We start from the raw sequence: 17,336 nt of genomic DNA, 5'->3' as shown, positions 1-17,336 counted from the left end.
ATTAAGAAACTCTTCAATTTCCACACTAAAAACCTTTCAATTTCCACTACTCCACTCAAATTCGAAATTCAAATTAACATTAAAAAATTAAATTTTTTAAAAATACACATATTAAATGTGTACACGTCGCTACACATCGTCGTTGATAATAATTTTTTAAATTAAAAAATGTTTTACGCGATGCGTTTCGCATGCGTTTCATTTCAAAAAAAATTTTTTAAAAATTTAAATGAGGTGACGGGCCACCACCCCCGCCACCCCATACTTACACAGCGTGCGACAGTAACTGCCGCTGACAGTAGCGGCTGTTACTGCCGCACGCTGCGACCACCGTTTACATAATGTTTTTTTTTTTTGTTTTTTCGTTTTTTAAAATTTCTTTTTTAATTTTAATTTTAATTTTAATTTTTTAATTTTTATTTATTTTTTAAATTTTTTTTTTTTTAATTTTTTAAAAAATTTTTAAAAATTTTTAAAAAAATTTTTTTTAAAACTTTTTTTTAAATTTTTTAATTTTTTTAAAAAAAAAATTTCACTTTAAAAAAAATTAATTTTGTATTTTTATTTCATATTTTAAAAAAGAATATATGTAATTTATTAAAATTTATAGGAGCCTATTATTTCGGATCCTATTATTTCGGGTTTCATTTGGCATCTTCTTTGCCAGTTATTATTTCGGAAATATTTTTTATTGTCTTTTATGTTGGCCATCTATTATTTTGGCTTCCATTTGGCTCCCTATTATTTCAGCCAGCTATTATTTCGAGAATTTTTTTTTAATATTTAATTTGAAAGTTTGTAACTGCTCCCAATTCTTTTTTATTGACAGGAATCTTGGCATATTCCCGTGCTGGACATTTGTGCTGCCATTGTATAGAACGCCTCTCGGCGTAATTAAAGTTCAAGAAAAGAAAAAATTACAAATATAATTTTTTTACGATTATAACTAAACAAAATGGATTCTTCACTAGAAAGTTTACATTGTCAAGCTTAAAGTTGTGACTAAAATAAAAAGTAACCTAGTTTCAAGTCACTTTGAATGGAAGCTAAAACAACCTAATGGTTTGAATTGCTAGACTGCTTGTTCTACAATTAAACCAGATCAATGTACAGTTAAGCTTGCATAGAATGGTATTCCCTAAATTAAATGTCATCCTCGTTGCCAACGAGTTGAAGCAGAAAACTCCTGTTATTTCCAGCTGTGGCATCCTTAATTGCATTTTCCAAAGACCTTCCATACTTGCCAACAAATTCAGCCTTAATTCTCTGCATATCAATCTCAGTTCGTTTCACAAAAATCCTTGCTAGAGTCATCTCTTCGCTTCTCCTTCCTTGCTCAAGCCCCTTCAAACATAAATTCAAAACCTGCAACACCCATTTTCATTAATCCTCTCATAAACTAAACAAGTAACTCAATTTTTCGAAGTTAAGAAAAGAAAAGAATTACCTTAGCAAAATATCTTGCAGGACGATTGATGCATTTTATTGTGGTTCTTATGACGGCCTCCATTTCTCCTGCATTCTGCCCTTTCAATCCCTGCATAGTATATCTATTTAATTCTTAGAATAATGAATTTTTTTGATGTATGTAAAAGCGTTATTTTTTTGGCTTTAGAAAAGATGAGGGTCCTTTTATAATTCTTGCTTATGTAGTGAAAAACATTGTTTATTGATTAGATGAAATGGGTTTGTATGGTATATGTAGAAGTGTAAATTTTTGGTTTAAAAATTCTTGATTATTATATAGTGGAAAATAGTAATCATTATTATTTATTAAGTTTGAGTAGACTAGAATTAAAGACTTCTCACATAAGAAGCTCACAATTTACCATTGTGTTGTAAATTTTTGCCTATTGATTACATATACCTTATTGATATCATGTCCGTATAATTCTTTATAGAAATTGAAGACAGCATTAAGATGACCAAAACTTCTAGTGCCAAGAATTCTGATGAAGAGATCCTCGTCAATTCCACTTGCTTTGCTTTCTCCTCCCACATGAAGTTGCTGTGCTTCCAGTTTTGCAACGGTCATGTTAACCTCTGCCCCAGTGTATCTGTACGCCGTTGCCAATGCCACAAGAAGCTGTACAAAAGCAACACATTCTTTATTGATTCTTCATGAATCTAAAAACTTAAAATCATCCAATTTCAACTATTTTAACAATGCCACATAGTTCTGTTAGATTTGAATTTTTCTTACGCAGGTTCATATCTGTGAGCAAGACACAAAGTCTGTAATCAAATTGGTTTTGTTGGGCTATCATCAAGAATTTTTTGCTATATGATAAGGAAGTACAAGTATATGAGTCAAAGATTGAGCGGATTCTATTTAGTCTTGAATATGATCCACACCTCACTCCTTATGATGTCAAATCCTTACATTCTACAAGACTTTTTTCCTCTTAAAACTCTTTTGTAATTATTTAACTTCATCAATAGACCAAGAGTCTATTGACTTGCTAATTATTTATTAATTTTTTATATAATTACAATAGACCCTCATCTATGCTGCTAACTTACATCAAGAGTCAAATCTACAATTTGAACTACGATTCAAAACTGATTGAAATCATTTAGAGATCTTTTAAGAATCTAAAACTTAAATTCCTTGCAAAATGACTCTGCCCATATTGTTCAATTTCTAGTTTAAAGTTAATTCAAAATTTTAAGAATATACTTGTATTCCCATTGCCAAACAGACCCTGACCAATTAGAGCAGACAGACTCATGTTAGATCACTACTAATTAATGATGTATTTAGTCCAATAGCTCTAACGGTCTTTTTCATGTATACAGTATTCTTAAGATTCCTGAAAAGGAATGTGTTCTATGTTTGGAATCGAATTTGACTAATTGGACTCAAAAAACACAATTTCTGGTATCTAGATCACAATATTCTGTAGTGATATTCTGTTGTGAGAAAAAGTTCCGGAAATTTTGGTTATGACTGGGCATCTCTTGATAAAGCATGCCAAAGATAGATATCCAATAAGGGCGTAATGTAGACCATAATTCCAGGTTAAAGGAGAATATAACGGAACAAAATCCATGGCAAAGTAAAGAAAATTAAGTTTGCTTGGTAAAAATATTGAAGCTTTCATTATAAATTTGAGTTCAATTTGTTTTAACACAGAGAACACCCCAAATTGTAATTCTTATATATGATAACTGATTTCTATTATTATTTTTTAACAAAAATAAATTTCAAAATTATAAGTCTTAACTTTATAAACAAATTTTCATATATATGAAATCTTGCTCATATTCATATGAATGAGATTTTTATCAATTATAAACAATTAAAATTAGTTATGTTTTTTCTGTTGTAAGATTTTGTAATGTGGGACTTCATTTGAATAAAGTCTAAACTAGAATTAAAATGATATAATTATATTTTTCAAAAAGAAAGTCACATAGAAACACAATTCACAAATAATACATACATAAATGATCAAATCTATTGTTTGACATTAATAATATTGATAAATCTTTATAATTTAATATTTGACATTAATAATATTGATTATTTTTTATAATTTAATAGAACAACTTTAGATTTAATCTATATCTTTCAGATAAGAATATTCTCATTTATGATGGATTTACCTATGATGGAATTTGTTCCAAGTAGAGAACTTGAACAAAACATTAAAGTTTAGTTTAACCCAAAGTACCTTTTGGGGTCCTCCATTTGTCTCCCAAGCGATATCTTCTTCTAGAGATCTATTGTAGGCAGCCTGATATGCTCTTCGAACATTAAGGAGGTCTTCTGGAGAGAGGCAGCATGATATTTCTATGATAACTCTGTAGTCTGTACTCCATGTCCTAAGTGCCTCCCTTGCGATCTGTGCATCCAATTCTACTGGATCACTCATCCACCACACCACCATTCTCTGCAATTACACATCCATACCATCAATAAGCATCAAACAATTATTGGCCATTACAACATTCATTTCATCAATAAACATTCAACAAGTTTTGGCCATTAGAAGTAATTATTGGCAAAAGAGCTTCTGAATTTGATGGTGTCTAGATTGTTATATCGATATTTCAAATCACACTTTGTGATGATGATTGTTTCTAGATTTTTTTATTGACAGTTTTGCATGTTTGGCTTGAGAGGAATAGGAGGATCTTTAATGATTTGCAGTTTGAGATCAGGCACCTGTGGTGGAAAATTGTCATTTCTCTTCATGAAACACTCATAGCTAAATGTGACATCGGTGGGGGTTTGGATCCTACTGGTGCTGGTATTTACTCTCACCTCTTTTTTCCTCTTCAGGGTTGCTCTCCCTCGATCCCCCACACTCACTGTAGGAATAGAGCTAAGCAACACTCTCAGTGTGTTAATCGTCAGGGACATTGGTCTCCTCTTGAGGCGGGCACTCTTAAAATCAACACTGATGGTTCTTCTCGGAGAAATCCTGGTCCGGTTGGTATTGGGGGAGTTGGGCATGATAGTTCTGGTGATATTCAGTTTCTGTTTTCTATATACAAGGGTTACCATACTAATAACTTCGTGGAAGCCCTAGCTATCTTGGTTGTAGTGGAACAGTGTTGTCAATATGGCTGGAAAAGAATCATCTGTGAGACTGACTCGCAAGTGGTTGTGAACTTATTGCATAATAGGAACCTTGTGTATGTGGATTGGCATTTGGCTCTGGTTATTCAGCAGATCATTCAGTTATGCAATTCTCTGGATTCTGTATCTTTTATGCATATCTTTCGTGAGTTGAACGGTGTGGCTGATTGTTTGGCTAAATGGGCCGCTGAGCAGGGGCCGGCTTGGAATATTCTTGATCATAGGATGCTTCCCCTTGATTTATCTCAGATGCTGGTTCAACTTGTGGACCAAGATAAAGCTATGTAGTTCTCTTTGTTTCTTGTGTTGTTCAGCTCTTTTTGATATTTAATAAAAAATTTACCTCTCTTTTAGTTTTTAAAAAAAAATCATCAAGGAGTGTGGTTCAATAGATAAGATAAAATAAGATAAGATAAGATAAGATAAATAAGATAAATTTATTAATGTCTAACAAGAGACCAATGAGGGTCTAAGGACTGGAAACAGTACAAAGGGGCAGACTACAAAGGGGCATATGCCAGCAGAGGGAGCACCAAACGATGTCTGTAGAAAGAATGTGAAAGCAAAACAACAAAATAATCAAGAAAAGGGAATAACAACAATTAAGAACTCCTTACAGACAAGAAGTAGTTCAGAATTAGATATAACTATTCTAAACACAATCAAATCCATAAACTCTTAGAAGACAATTTTCATGAATTGTAAAAATCTAGTAATGTTTGGTGACCTCAAGATCTCTGGTGAGCTCCAATTTAAGTCTCTGTTTAAGATCTTCATTATACATCGTGGCATATGTGTGGCATATGTCTCTGCGGTTCTCTGCCTTTCTGTGCCCAACTATCTCAATTGCCTTCCTTTCATCTGTACCCGCACGGCCTGTTGTAAAATCACTGTGATTTCAGTAGGGAAATAAAAAGATTAAAAAGTGTGATGCTTAAACTGTGCTATATTTTTGAAGTTTTTCTTTTATTCAATGTTCCAAATCATTCAAAGATGAAATGTGTAATAGCTTTTATTACAATTACAGGATAAAATAAATAATTAAACAATGATGAGTAGTTGTGAATAAATTGGAGAAGATAATGTGAAAGATGGAATGTGCAATAGCTTTTACAATAATTATATGATAAAGAAAAAAATTAAACAACGATGAGACTGTGTAAATAATTTGTAACATTGATAAACTAATCATACAATTTAAATGAAAGTTTGAAACTTTCAATAGTTAAATTTGATCTTGACTAGTATAGTTTATGGTTAAATTGCAGTATTGTTATTCTTGTTCAAATTGTTGGTTCCTATTCATTTTCACAAAGTTTGTAAATTATCAAATCTAATTGTATGAATGCCATCTGAAAATGATTATACAGAAGATAAAATACATAAGAGCTTTTATAGCCATTGCAAAATAGGACAAAAGTTTAAACAATAATCATCTTGAAAGTATATTTGAAAGCTTTAAATTTTCAAGATTTAAATTGTAGATGTAAAATAAAGCTGCTTCAGGCTAATCTGGCAGTGTGGATGTTCTTCAGTCCTTTGCTTTTAGCGGAAGAGGTTTCAGGCATGTGTGGACCCGTATCAGATACCTAAAACTTGTCTGTAGATGACTTCCATAAAAAAAAAAAAACTGCCGATTTGTAACTTCGCCCTTTCATATTACTCTGGATCAAAACTAAACTATTTGCCCATCAAGGAAAAAAGGTCTGAAAAAACAGAAATACAATAGGACATACTGGATCAACTTCGTTACCAAGTGAAAATGCTTTGCGTAATTGTTGGCAATCCTGAGTGGGCTGAGGTATTATTGGAGGCACTCTTATTGTCGCCATTTTTAGCCTTTTTTAGCTGCAAATACTGCTAAATAAACAGAGTAGATAAAACAATATATAACACCAAATACCTAACAAGAATATTAGAAAGAAGATAAGTCATTCACCAAACTATACCTTCGCCGATTTATCTGTCTTGCTAATGGAAACAATACATTAAAACTCTACAGAAGGTCCAGCATCTCTGATTGATAAAATAAAAACTTTCATCCATAGACTAAGCTGTCATCAAATGTTTATAAGACTCATTAAAGAGAACTGAAGCGATCAAACTCTTCTTATCCAAAGGACATAAAGTATAGGGAAAGAAATGAAGAGATAGATTTCACATCCACAAGCCCATGAAAACAGAATATTTAATGCAAGCTTATGAAACTTAAATGGTGCAATAAACAAAAATCTGTTCGAATATATTCCTTAGTTGACAGGTATGAGAAAGGTGGAAGATTTGATATTCGTCATTTAAAGATGGTAATCTGGAAAGATGAAATGTAGTGGATGATTTCATCTACATCTAGAATGTACTACCATTAATATTTCTTAGGAGGATCAGAATATCTGTATGAGAATAATGTAAAGCCAATGTTTACTTATTATTTTATTGAATTTAGGAGATGCTAAGGCTGTGCCATCCCAAAAGCCTCATCCCTATCCTTTTCACACATTGGCTATAGTTTTTGTTTGTTTATAAAAATACCCATTAATGGATGATACTAATCCAAATGTCCTTGTTCAGAGGCTCCATACCACTTTACTCTCCCTTCAATCTTTTAAGGATGATGTTATTCTTTTGACCAGAAAAAGAGTTTTTTTTAATAATTTTAAAGTTTGGTGTAACAAAAGATATTTTTATTAAAAAATAGGCTTCAAATCTAAATGAAATGGCAAGTTCATATTAAGAAGATAAAAAGTATCATTAGTTTATTGTAAGTGTACTGTGATAATATTAGATATATGAAGATATAATTTTTTAGATATTAAAAAGTGCTATAGTAAAAATAAATGATGAAATGGCAAATTCATATGAAAAGGATGGAAAACACCTTTTTATAATTATGAAGGTAATGTAATAGATTTAGATTTATAAAGATATTATTTCTAATTTGAAATTTATATTGGTTTGTTTATAATTTTGGGTGAGTTCATGATGGTAGGTTATACTTTCACTCTGAACTAAAATCAAGTTATTGAATTTTCTTTTGGTAAGCACCTTTGTTAGAATCAATATTAAATTGAAGATGTCTTTTAGCCTTTGTTTGAACATGATATCCTTTGTTTGAATACTCATATTTGAATGAAGACCTACTTCTCCCTAGGCCTTTGAACGAACCCCTATTGAATACTTTTAGGAGTTCATTTGAACACCCCTTTGAGAGAACCCCTATTGAAGCCCTTTCTTTTTCTTTGAAAAAATATACTAGGCCCAAGTGATAATTAAACTGTGACTTTGTGACAACGAAATGATGTGTTGAAGGAATTACAATGAACCCTAAAGGAAAATCTCAGTAGTGGAATCTTGTTACACTCTACATTTGTAACATAAGAAACATGGATCACTAGTTCAAATGGGAAAAATAGTGAACTATTTTCCTCTTATATTGTATTAGAAGGAAGACGACTCACTAGGCTTGAGAGGGCTTAATTATTGAGTGGGTGCAATGATCCTTTACTAGAATTGAAGGTTGATTATGTGAATGTGATTGAAAAATGCGAGATTTAGGGGTAGAAAGAAAGGTATTTTGTATGCACAGGATGACTTAAAATCGATAAATCAATTTTGAGACCAAACCTAGTAGCCAAAGATTGTAGCTCACCTTTAGTCCAAAATTGAAGTAAAATCAAAGCGACTATGGTGACTTTGACAACTTAGTCTTGTCACTATGTTGACAAGGTCAACTTATTCCCTGTATTGTAGCTAATATTTTCTATTGTCTAAATATGATTATGACCTATACCCACACACAAAAAAGAGAGAAAAGAGTGTTTTTCTAAGGTACTTCACTCGAAGCATCCTTTAACTAAAGGAGCTATCCTTTGAATGAAGAGTAAATTTGTTGTTCAAAGGACACTTTGAATGAAGCCTCTAATTTTTAGTTTCACCCCCCTTGCAACTTTTACCATATTTGTCTTTCAGAGCATCCTTCTGACATGTATAATTTTAATCTATTTTTATTTTATGATGAATTAATTTTTTTAGGATATAGGTTTTCCACCAAATATTGAGTTCTATATGAATGTGAAAGAAAATATGAGAGGGTTTTCCTTTCATACCCATCTATTTGGGAGGGGCTTGAATTTGTGACAGCTTGGGCACCAATGAGTAAGCACTAAGAGTGGGGCCCCATGTGGTTGCTTGCTAAAATTTTGGTTAAAAGTTATTGGTCAACCCATTTAACAATTACTTGTGGTGCTAGTGGTCCAACAAATATTTATTTTTCAGCTTATTTTCATGTTATCTTCTTAAATTTTATTAGTAGAATTAACAACAATTTTTCTAGTTAAAATTTGGAAACAAAAAATTATACGCACATATTAAAAGAGGGGGGAAATTGTAGAGCCACATGACATTTTTAGGAATATGCACTTACCTCTCTTTTTTCACAATTTGTTTTCAATTTCTAAACAAAAGTTTCTCTTTTGAAATGTTGAGAAACATGTGTCTCAACCATGCAATCTTTTTTCCTGAAAATGCAAAAAATTTGTTTGTGGTAGTTTTCCACATGTTTATGTTTTGGAAAAAGGTGTATGAGTTGTTAAAAAGGTGCGTTGTCCATAGTAGAATATAGGAGAGCCATTTTTAGAGCATAGATAACTTATTTTATGTCTTTAATTGGGGTCCAAATAGGGGGCAAAATTATGGATTGGATTACTATTTTAACTTGGTTGTTTTTCCCATCTTGGACTTACAAATGTCAAGAATAGGGAACATGTGGCATGGTAGTTTTTCCCATAGTTTTGTAAAACCACTAGTGGTTTCTAGGTTGTAAAATCACTATATAAGGAGGGCTTGGGGAGGAGTTTGATCATTGAGTTTTGTTTGCAAGGTTGGATGCTAGAAGGTGTCTCTCTGAATTCATGTTGTGGTGATGCACTTCTATAAGTACTTGCATTGCAAGTGTATTGTAATCTTATTTATTTGATAATACATTATGCAGGTTTTGGAGGATGGGGATTTTCTCCTGGAAGGGTTTCTTCATGGTAATCATTATGTTATGTGTTTATTGTGACATTTCATTTATGCATGGTTATTTGTCCATTGAAATCTTTGTAATAGATAATCTTGGGTATATGGTTTTTTGAGTTAATCAAGGTTTGAGTGGGAGCTTGTGCAAAGGTTTTCATTTCTATATTGTAGGATTGAAAACATGGAAAGCATATCGGGGAGGATTGATGTATAGAAGTTTTCTGGCACAAACCTTGAGATGTGGAAGCTGAAGATGGAACATTTGTTGATTGATCAAGATCTATGAGATGTGATCAAATAGAATAAGTAGAGACTTACAAATCTGATTTTAGTTGCGCAATATGATGTGATAGATAGAAAAGCTAAAGGTCTCATCAGATTATGTCTTGCAAACTCAATTATGATAAATATTCATGAAGAATCTACTACAAAGAAGCTGTGGAAGAAGCTAAGTGAGATCTATTAAGAGAAATTGCTTGCGAACAAGATTTTATTGAGGAAGAAACTATATTCCTCAAGAATGGAAGAAGGTGGATGAATTTATGAGCATCTAGAAAGCTTTAATACATTGGTGACTCAGTTGACCTCAGTCGAGGTGCTAATGGATGAAGAAAAAAGGTACCAAATTATATTTCTATGTTCATTTCTAGACTCATGGGACAACCTTGTGATGGCTATAGGCAACACTACATTTGTCTTTAAGATGGAGGATGTTCTTGGTTCTCTACTTTTTGAGGAGATGAGAAGGAGATCTCTTTGAATGCCAAAGAGGTTTTGAGTGCTTGACGAAGACCAAATGAAAGATGCAAGAATAAAAAGAAGCATGGTTGTTCTAAGTCCAAGAATAAGGGGAGATCAAAATCCCCTAGTAAGTCCAAGGTAATCTATTGGAACTGCAGAAAACCCAATCACTTCTAAAAGGAATGGAAAGAGGAAATGAAGAAGAAGAAGAAGAAGAAGAATCAAGATTCTAATTCTAAGTCTGAGAAGGAAGACATAGATTCTTTTATCACAACCTTGGCCACTCATGCAGGTGATAATACATGGTTGATAGACTTGAGTGCCTCTTTCCATATGAATCCTAATAGAAAGTGGTTTAGTAAGTATGCATATTTTGATGGTGGTAAGGTGTATTTAGGTAATAACTTAGTTCTTGATATCATTGGCCATGGAAGTATTCATGTGAAATTTTTTGATGGTAGAATTAGAAGATTCGATGGTTTCTTGCATATTCTAGGACTAGCAAGAAATTTGTTATCTATTAGTAAACTAATAGATGTGGGTGTGCATATACAGTTTTTTGGAGAAGGTGCAAAAATGGTAAGAGGTACGATTGTGATGGAAAGAGGAATCAAATTGGGTAAATTGTACCAACTATATGGTTGAGTACAATAATATTGTTGGTCATTTTTGCCTCCCTACCAAAATTACCTTATTTGGATTCAAATGTAGTAACATCCACATATTTGAAAATCCAAATAAATAGGGCATAAAAAATACTTTATGCTAAAACTTTAGGTTAAGTTTTAATTCCTAAGTGACTGTGCACTTTAATATTTCCATAGGCCACATCTTCCCCATTGCTAGATCTCCCACATATCCATGGTACTCACTTTCCCATATTTTTGAATTGCTAAACATTTAAGAAATGTGGGGAAGAAACCTTTTTCCACACGTCTAAGGTGGGGCCTTGATTCTTGTTTGTGGGTCATCCTATTTCTAGCTGAGGTGGCAGATGTGCATTGACAAACAGATGAATTTTTCTTGGCTATCAATTTTTCACATTCTATTTCTTGTTAGAATATTGTATGATGAGGGAAAGTGACCTTCTACCATGTGGATTTGTAGGCTAGGTTTTATTGTATGGGCTGCAACATGACAAGGTGTTGAGTCAGACTAAGCTAGCATACAATGGGAATTTCATTGGCCAAGCCTCTAACATGGTCAGTTTGGTGGGCTCCATTCTCTAGATTGCAAAGGGTGAAAGTCAAGGCTATGATAATATAAATAGGTTTCTGTGTTATGATATTACGATCCAACATAAGATCATGGAGTCAATTATCAAGGTTGTTGATGTCACGATATGCAGTCATTGTAACATCATAGAAGTGGATGGTCATGGTAGGTGATGAGGAAGGGTTGTGATGTTATGGTATATGGTTGTTGTAAGGTCGTAGGTGCAATTGTAGAGGTCTTCCAAGAGTATGAAGATAAAATTTTGTCATATCATTGTGGCAATTGTAAGATTATAAAGAAACTTTTAAGGAAGCTCGATGTTACAATAAAATGATGATCGTAAGATCATAGAGATTATTAAGAGTGTCCTTGACCATAAGATAGGTTGACAATTATATGATAGTAGAACCTCAAGTTGACCATGATAAAGGTGTTCACTTGTCCAAGCTGGAAAGGAAAATTGTCTCTAACCAATAAAATTGCAATAAAGGTACAGGGTGAATGATGAATATAATTGCATTGTTGATACATCCAACTTGGTGTGTTGACAACAAAAAAGGAAAATGACTCTTTAATGATAGATCAAATTTTTGATTGTTTGCAGATTTCTTTCATTATCCCCATGCCTTGTAAAAGAAAAAGAAGTATGCATTCATCACCTAGTTATCCATCTACCCCAACTATGCATTGATTGGCATCATTTCCATCACTTCAAGGTTTACTCTAGTTAGGGTTTCCATGATTTTCATGCTTCTACAAGTGTACTAAATCAAATCTATTTTTTGGATCATCTTGATTATTTACTGAGCACTTAATGGTAGTGGTTGTGTAGTAATTTTAGTTTTAGAAATATCTCAGTTATGCTTGAACTATAAAGAAAAAGTTGTAATTCTTTCTTAAGGCTGACTCTTCGTTGTTTCTTTGAGATTGCTCTATAAGTTCACTGTAATTTCCCTTTTTCTCTGGACCTAATGACATCCTACCTTATCTTCTTCCGCCATTAATGATTGTGCAAGATCTATTTTCCTTTCTTCAATGTTTTGTGGTTATCTACAATTTGCATGACCATATCTCTTTAACCTATGAATGATATATAAGTGAATCTCATCATCTTTGTGTCATTTATTTGGGTTTTCTTATCTGTATGTGATTGTTAGATTAAAACAAGTCTAGATGTGTATATCTTTTGGTGTCATGATGGTTCAAGTGTGCATGTATGGGCAGAGATTGGTTTGAACACTCTATTTTGGTGCATCATCCCCTTAGATTAGATTAGGTAGTTTTCTTTTATGCACTCCTTCTCCCTTTTCCTCTTCAAGAGTAGTTAGGTGCACCCTGATAGTAAAGGAAGTCGGCCTTCTTCGAAGAGTCAACCTCACAGTTCAAGTCCCACAGCTTGGAGGTTGTTTCCATGTTTCACAAGGTTTTCCTTAGGTAAAAACTTTGGACAAGGGTGAAAATTTTTGTGACAACAAGTACTTCTGATAAGATTTTGACAAGGACTACTTTGTTGGAAAAGTAGAGGATTTATCCTTCAATAGATGGTCATATTTTATAGGTACCCAAGGTTTCTCTATCTATCGAATCAAAGTTGCCTCTAGAGAAGACCATGTTATGTCACCAAAGACTTGGCCACATAGGTGAGAAGGGTCTATGGACATTGGAAAATAAAAAACTTTTTGATGGGTTGAATGACTGTAATCTTGAGTTTGATTTTTGTGAGCATTGTATCTATGGTAAACAAAACCGTATTCAGTTTTACTTAAGTTCTCATAAGTCCTAATGTATTTTGGATCTAATCCATTCAGATTTATTTAGTCCAATTGATGTTCCTTCTATTGGTAGATCAATTTATTATGTTTTTTTCATTGATGATTTCAATAGAAGAACATGGGTTTATTTTCTTAGGAGTAAACTTGAATTTTTCAATCATTTCAAAGAATTTAAAGCAATGGTTGAGTTGTAGATTGGAAAGAAAATAAAATGTTTGAAAATTGATAATGGTGGTTAATTTTGTTCCAATTATTTTGACATATTTTGAAAAGATTGTGGTATTAAAAGATAAAAGACAACTTTGCATTCTCCATAGTAGAATGGAGTTGTAGAAAGAATAAACATGACATTGATGAAGAACGCTAGGAGTATGCTAAGTGGAGTCAGATTAGAAAAAAAGTTTTGGGTTGAAGCTATAGCCACTTCTTGCTACTTGATAAATAGGTAACCTACATCAGCTCTTATTGATAAGACACTAATAGAAGCATGGTCTAACCACTAGCCTTTATTGAGACATCTAAGAGTGTTTAGTTATGAGGCATATCCTCATGTGCCAAAGGAGAAGCGAACAACATTTGATAATTAATTTATCAAATGTATTTTCATTGGTTATATATATGGTGTTAAAGAGTTCAAGTGCAAGAAGAACAAACAAAAGGTATTTTATTTCAAAAGTATTATTTTTAGAGAAACTAAGTCATCTTCTATTACAGTACAAGAAGAACAAACAAAAGGAAAAGATGTGATACAACTTCCTACAATAGCTGAGAAAGTTGAATCGAGGACCTTAGAAAGACAAGAACTTAAGGAGAGTTCTATGAGTTCATATTCATTAGAGAAAGAGGGATTACCAAAACATGAACTTGAACCTGAACCAGATCTTGTATGAAGGTCTATTAGAAAGAGGAAATCCCAATAAAGGTATAGATATTCTCCTAATGATTGGAGATGTATATTTTCATTGAATGATAATATTGATGAACCGAGATCTTTAGAAGAGGCTCTTGGTATGAATGATTCAGAGTCCTGGAAAATAGCCATGGATGAAGAGATGATGACTCTTAAGATGAATGACACATGGGACCTTGTACTTGTTGGTGTCTTAAAATGTTATAGGTTTTAAATAACCCCAATGAGAATATGGTACATCTTTCTTCAACATACTATTTTCAACACCAGACCAACTATAAGGCTAGACCCTTTTACTTTAGGCTCTGCAAAACCTAGATGGGTGGACCTTAGATTCAATCAATATGGTAACAGTGGAAAACATATCCCTAAATCTATAATCAGTAGATTTAACCCTTATTTCTCCTAATAACTCATGTAGTGACATAGATCTACAGTAGCTAAATGTGAATCTATGAAATTCACAAGCTGAGTGAGGGTATTCTATTATAGCTCTTCAACATGAAAGGGGGAAAAGAATTTGATTAATAATATTGAATTCAAAAAAACCCCTAATATGCAATAGTAAGAATGAATTGATCCTATAACTGATCAATGCCTTTTCCAATGGGCAATTCCATAAATCAATCACATACACATGGATACCTGAGACATATTCATATCTTTAGATATTTGATCTATTCATTCACTTTGTAAATAGAGATCTATGTTCAATCTAAATCTCATTCAGATTACCTGATATCCTCCTCAATAAACTTGCAACTCAGTTGATTTCCCCGAAGAATTTACATAACCTCTTGAGTTATAAGCAACAACGAAACAACATACAACCTTAAGGGACTACAACTATGACCTAGGATCTTTGTTCAAAGATCATAAAACATTGAAAGTTACTGGTAAAGGAGAGAAGATTTAAAATGAAGCTCAACACCTATTGTTCTTTGTATTTATTTCCTTGAAACAATACATTCATATGCAGGAAATCAAAACATAATACACCTAATAGATCTGAATGCATTCTATAATCTGCACTACTGTTGTTCATACAATAGAATTATGCTGAAAGAATGGTGTCACAGTCAAGGAAACATGTCAAAAATTGGAACCAATGGTTTTAAAGTGAAAAATTGGAACCCCTAATGGTATCACAGCAATGAAACTTTTTCTTCCCAAAAATTGGAACCTACAAAATGAGAAAGAATGAGAATGATATAGAGGAAGGAATTCCCTGATCTACTCTACATCTGACATGTCTTCACTTGAAATTCCCTCTTCTAGCAATGAAAATACTCTCTCTAATCTCTCTCTACCATGGGTGAGTCAAATCCTTTTCCATTTTGGCTCTCAAAAGCATAAAGTATCTCAAAAAATTGATGAAAAGTAATCACTTTTGATGCCAGATCTCAAGACAAGGAAAAGCCAAAAATTAGTTAAATGACCTTTTAGAATGCAAAATAATCTTTTCCAAATTGTTTTTTTCTACATTCAGGCTTCAATAAGTCTTCAAATCTTCCCTTTATCCAATTTTTATGATCAATAATGAAATCTTCTTGTTCTGCTAAGAATGCCTTGGGAATCACAAATTGGCTTATAGCGTGAACTAGTGAGCACCTATGCAAAAACTAACTTCATATTTGGAAAATTCAAATCTTCCTAGTTCTGACAGTATATTGGAGAGCCCATTTCAGATAAAAAATGCCCTTGCTATGCCTCTTTGAAGATTAGGCTCCCACTCCATGGTTTGCATTAATCAAGCCAAAGTTTTGAAAAAATTAAAAAATTTCTACAGTATAAACTATAGAACATTCAATTTTTTTAAAACAAAATTCAAATCTTTGTTTGAATGAATTCAGAGGGTATATTTTATATTTAAAATCTCCTCTTCCTCCTTAAACCATTTGAACGGTGCCACATATCACTTCTCTACTAGTTTTAACTTACACAATTGGTGCAACATGTCACATTTGGACTAGCTCTAATCTCGAGCAGGACCCACATTCTTTCTCACAAACTCTGCTAGATTTCTAGATTTTGTAGTGAGTCACCATGTTGCTTGTCAAAAAATCTCCCATTTTCCAGTGGCAACATGGCGACCACTAGATTCTGGCAACTTTTCTAGTGAATTCCATCCTTGGCTACCACATGTCATCGCCACCTTTGTGCCTGCTCATCACCACATCACTGCCACTTGGTACTACATATCACTGCCACCTTAATGGTTGCTATGTCACCATGTTTAACTGGTGAGCAACTTCGCTTGGTGACATAGCGACAACCACATGATTTTCCATGTGTCACAATCTGATGCCTCCATCTTCCATTTCAGCAATCTCATTTTGCATATTCTTTCAAAACATTTCCTTTGACAGCATCCATCTAGCTGACTGGGACCCTCCACCGTGCACGCCTTCCTTTAAAAGGTGTGTCTCTTAAGATATGTTACATATAAAGCACTATTTTATTTAAACATTTAGAAAGCTCCTTGTTTTATCAATGTGGGATAAAAGGTCTAAATCATTTTCCATTTTTTCTTCTCTCCACATGGTCTTTCCTTGTTCATGCACTGCGACTTTGTCTTTGGTGAATGCTCCCTTGTCTACTTGTCTCTAAATGCAGATGGTGCTTCCTTCTACTTGGGTGTTGTTTTATGTACAAGTCTCTTTTACCACATTCCAAATGCAATGACTGGTGTGAATATGCATCATCCTAATTTATTTTTTTATCATATGTGCTTCATCCCTGTTCTATTGCATGAGGCTCCCTACCTTCTTGGTGCTCTTTGCAAACTTGTGCCCATTCTGCACTTCCATTTTAATGTTCCTATTTGTTGAGCATGACTTCTGTTGGTGCTCAAAATTGTAGTCCAAATTTTGAGCACTATTAAAAAATTGAGCCCTATAAATGCTTTAAAATGACTTTGTACATGGCTGTCAGTTTGTACCCCGCTGTTGAGTTAATGCATAAATGGTGTTTAATTTTTCTAACACCTTCCATTCAGTGCATCTACCTGTTCCATGAAGTTAAATTGACATCCCAAGTCATTCAGTGAAGTCCCATTTTGAGCTAGTGTCAAAATTTGCAATTCTGCCCAACT

At 33.2% G+C, this 17,336-nt stretch overlaps 1 protein-coding gene across 2 annotated transcripts; it reads right to left on the bottom strand.

Moving 5' to 3' along the window:
• Positions 1-917: 917 nt before the first annotated feature.
• LOC149569939 (annexin Gh1-like) lies at positions 918-6,711 on the bottom strand. Of its 2 annotated transcripts, none has more exons than XM_089817830.1 (6): positions 6,342-6,711; positions 5,316-5,464; positions 3,678-3,896; positions 1,868-2,086; positions 1,448-1,537; positions 918-1,365 (listed from the first exon to the last, which is right to left on the bottom strand). In XM_089817830.1, the coding sequence occupies exons 1-6, from the start codon at positions 6,418-6,420 to the stop codon at positions 1,144-1,146; spliced, it is 978 nt and encodes a 325-aa protein (XP_089673956.1). In that variant the 5' UTR covers positions 6,421-6,711; the 3' UTR covers positions 918-1,143. The 2 variants fall into 2 exon arrangements, with proteins under 2 accessions (XP_089673956.1, XP_089673957.1); XM_089817831.1 differs by having other exon boundaries at positions 6,325-6,455.
• Positions 6,712-17,336: the final 10,625 nt, after the last annotated feature.

The sequence above is a fragment of the Cupressus sempervirens genome, chromosome 3, assembly GCF_028749045.1.
Source record: "Cupressus sempervirens isolate cs-2001-9-10 chromosome 3, ASM2874904v1, whole genome shotgun sequence".
NCBI lineage: Eukaryota > Viridiplantae > Streptophyta > Pinopsida > Cupressales > Cupressaceae > Cupressus > Cupressus sempervirens.
This window is presented reverse-complemented; position numbering and strand designations above follow the sequence as displayed.

Coding starts and splice junctions, on each gene's coding strand:
- LOC149569939 (XM_089817830.1), bottom strand. CDS start 6,420: ATGGCGACAATAAGAGTGCCTCCAATAATACCTCAGCCCACTCAGGAT. Junction 3,897..5,315: donor AGCTCACCAGAGATCTTGAG/GTCACCAAACAT, acceptor GTGTAATTGCAG/AGAATGGTGGTGTGGTGGAT. Junction 1,538..1,867: donor ACGGACATGATATCAATAAG/GTATATGTAATC, acceptor TATACTATGCAG/GGATTGAAAGGGCAGAATGC.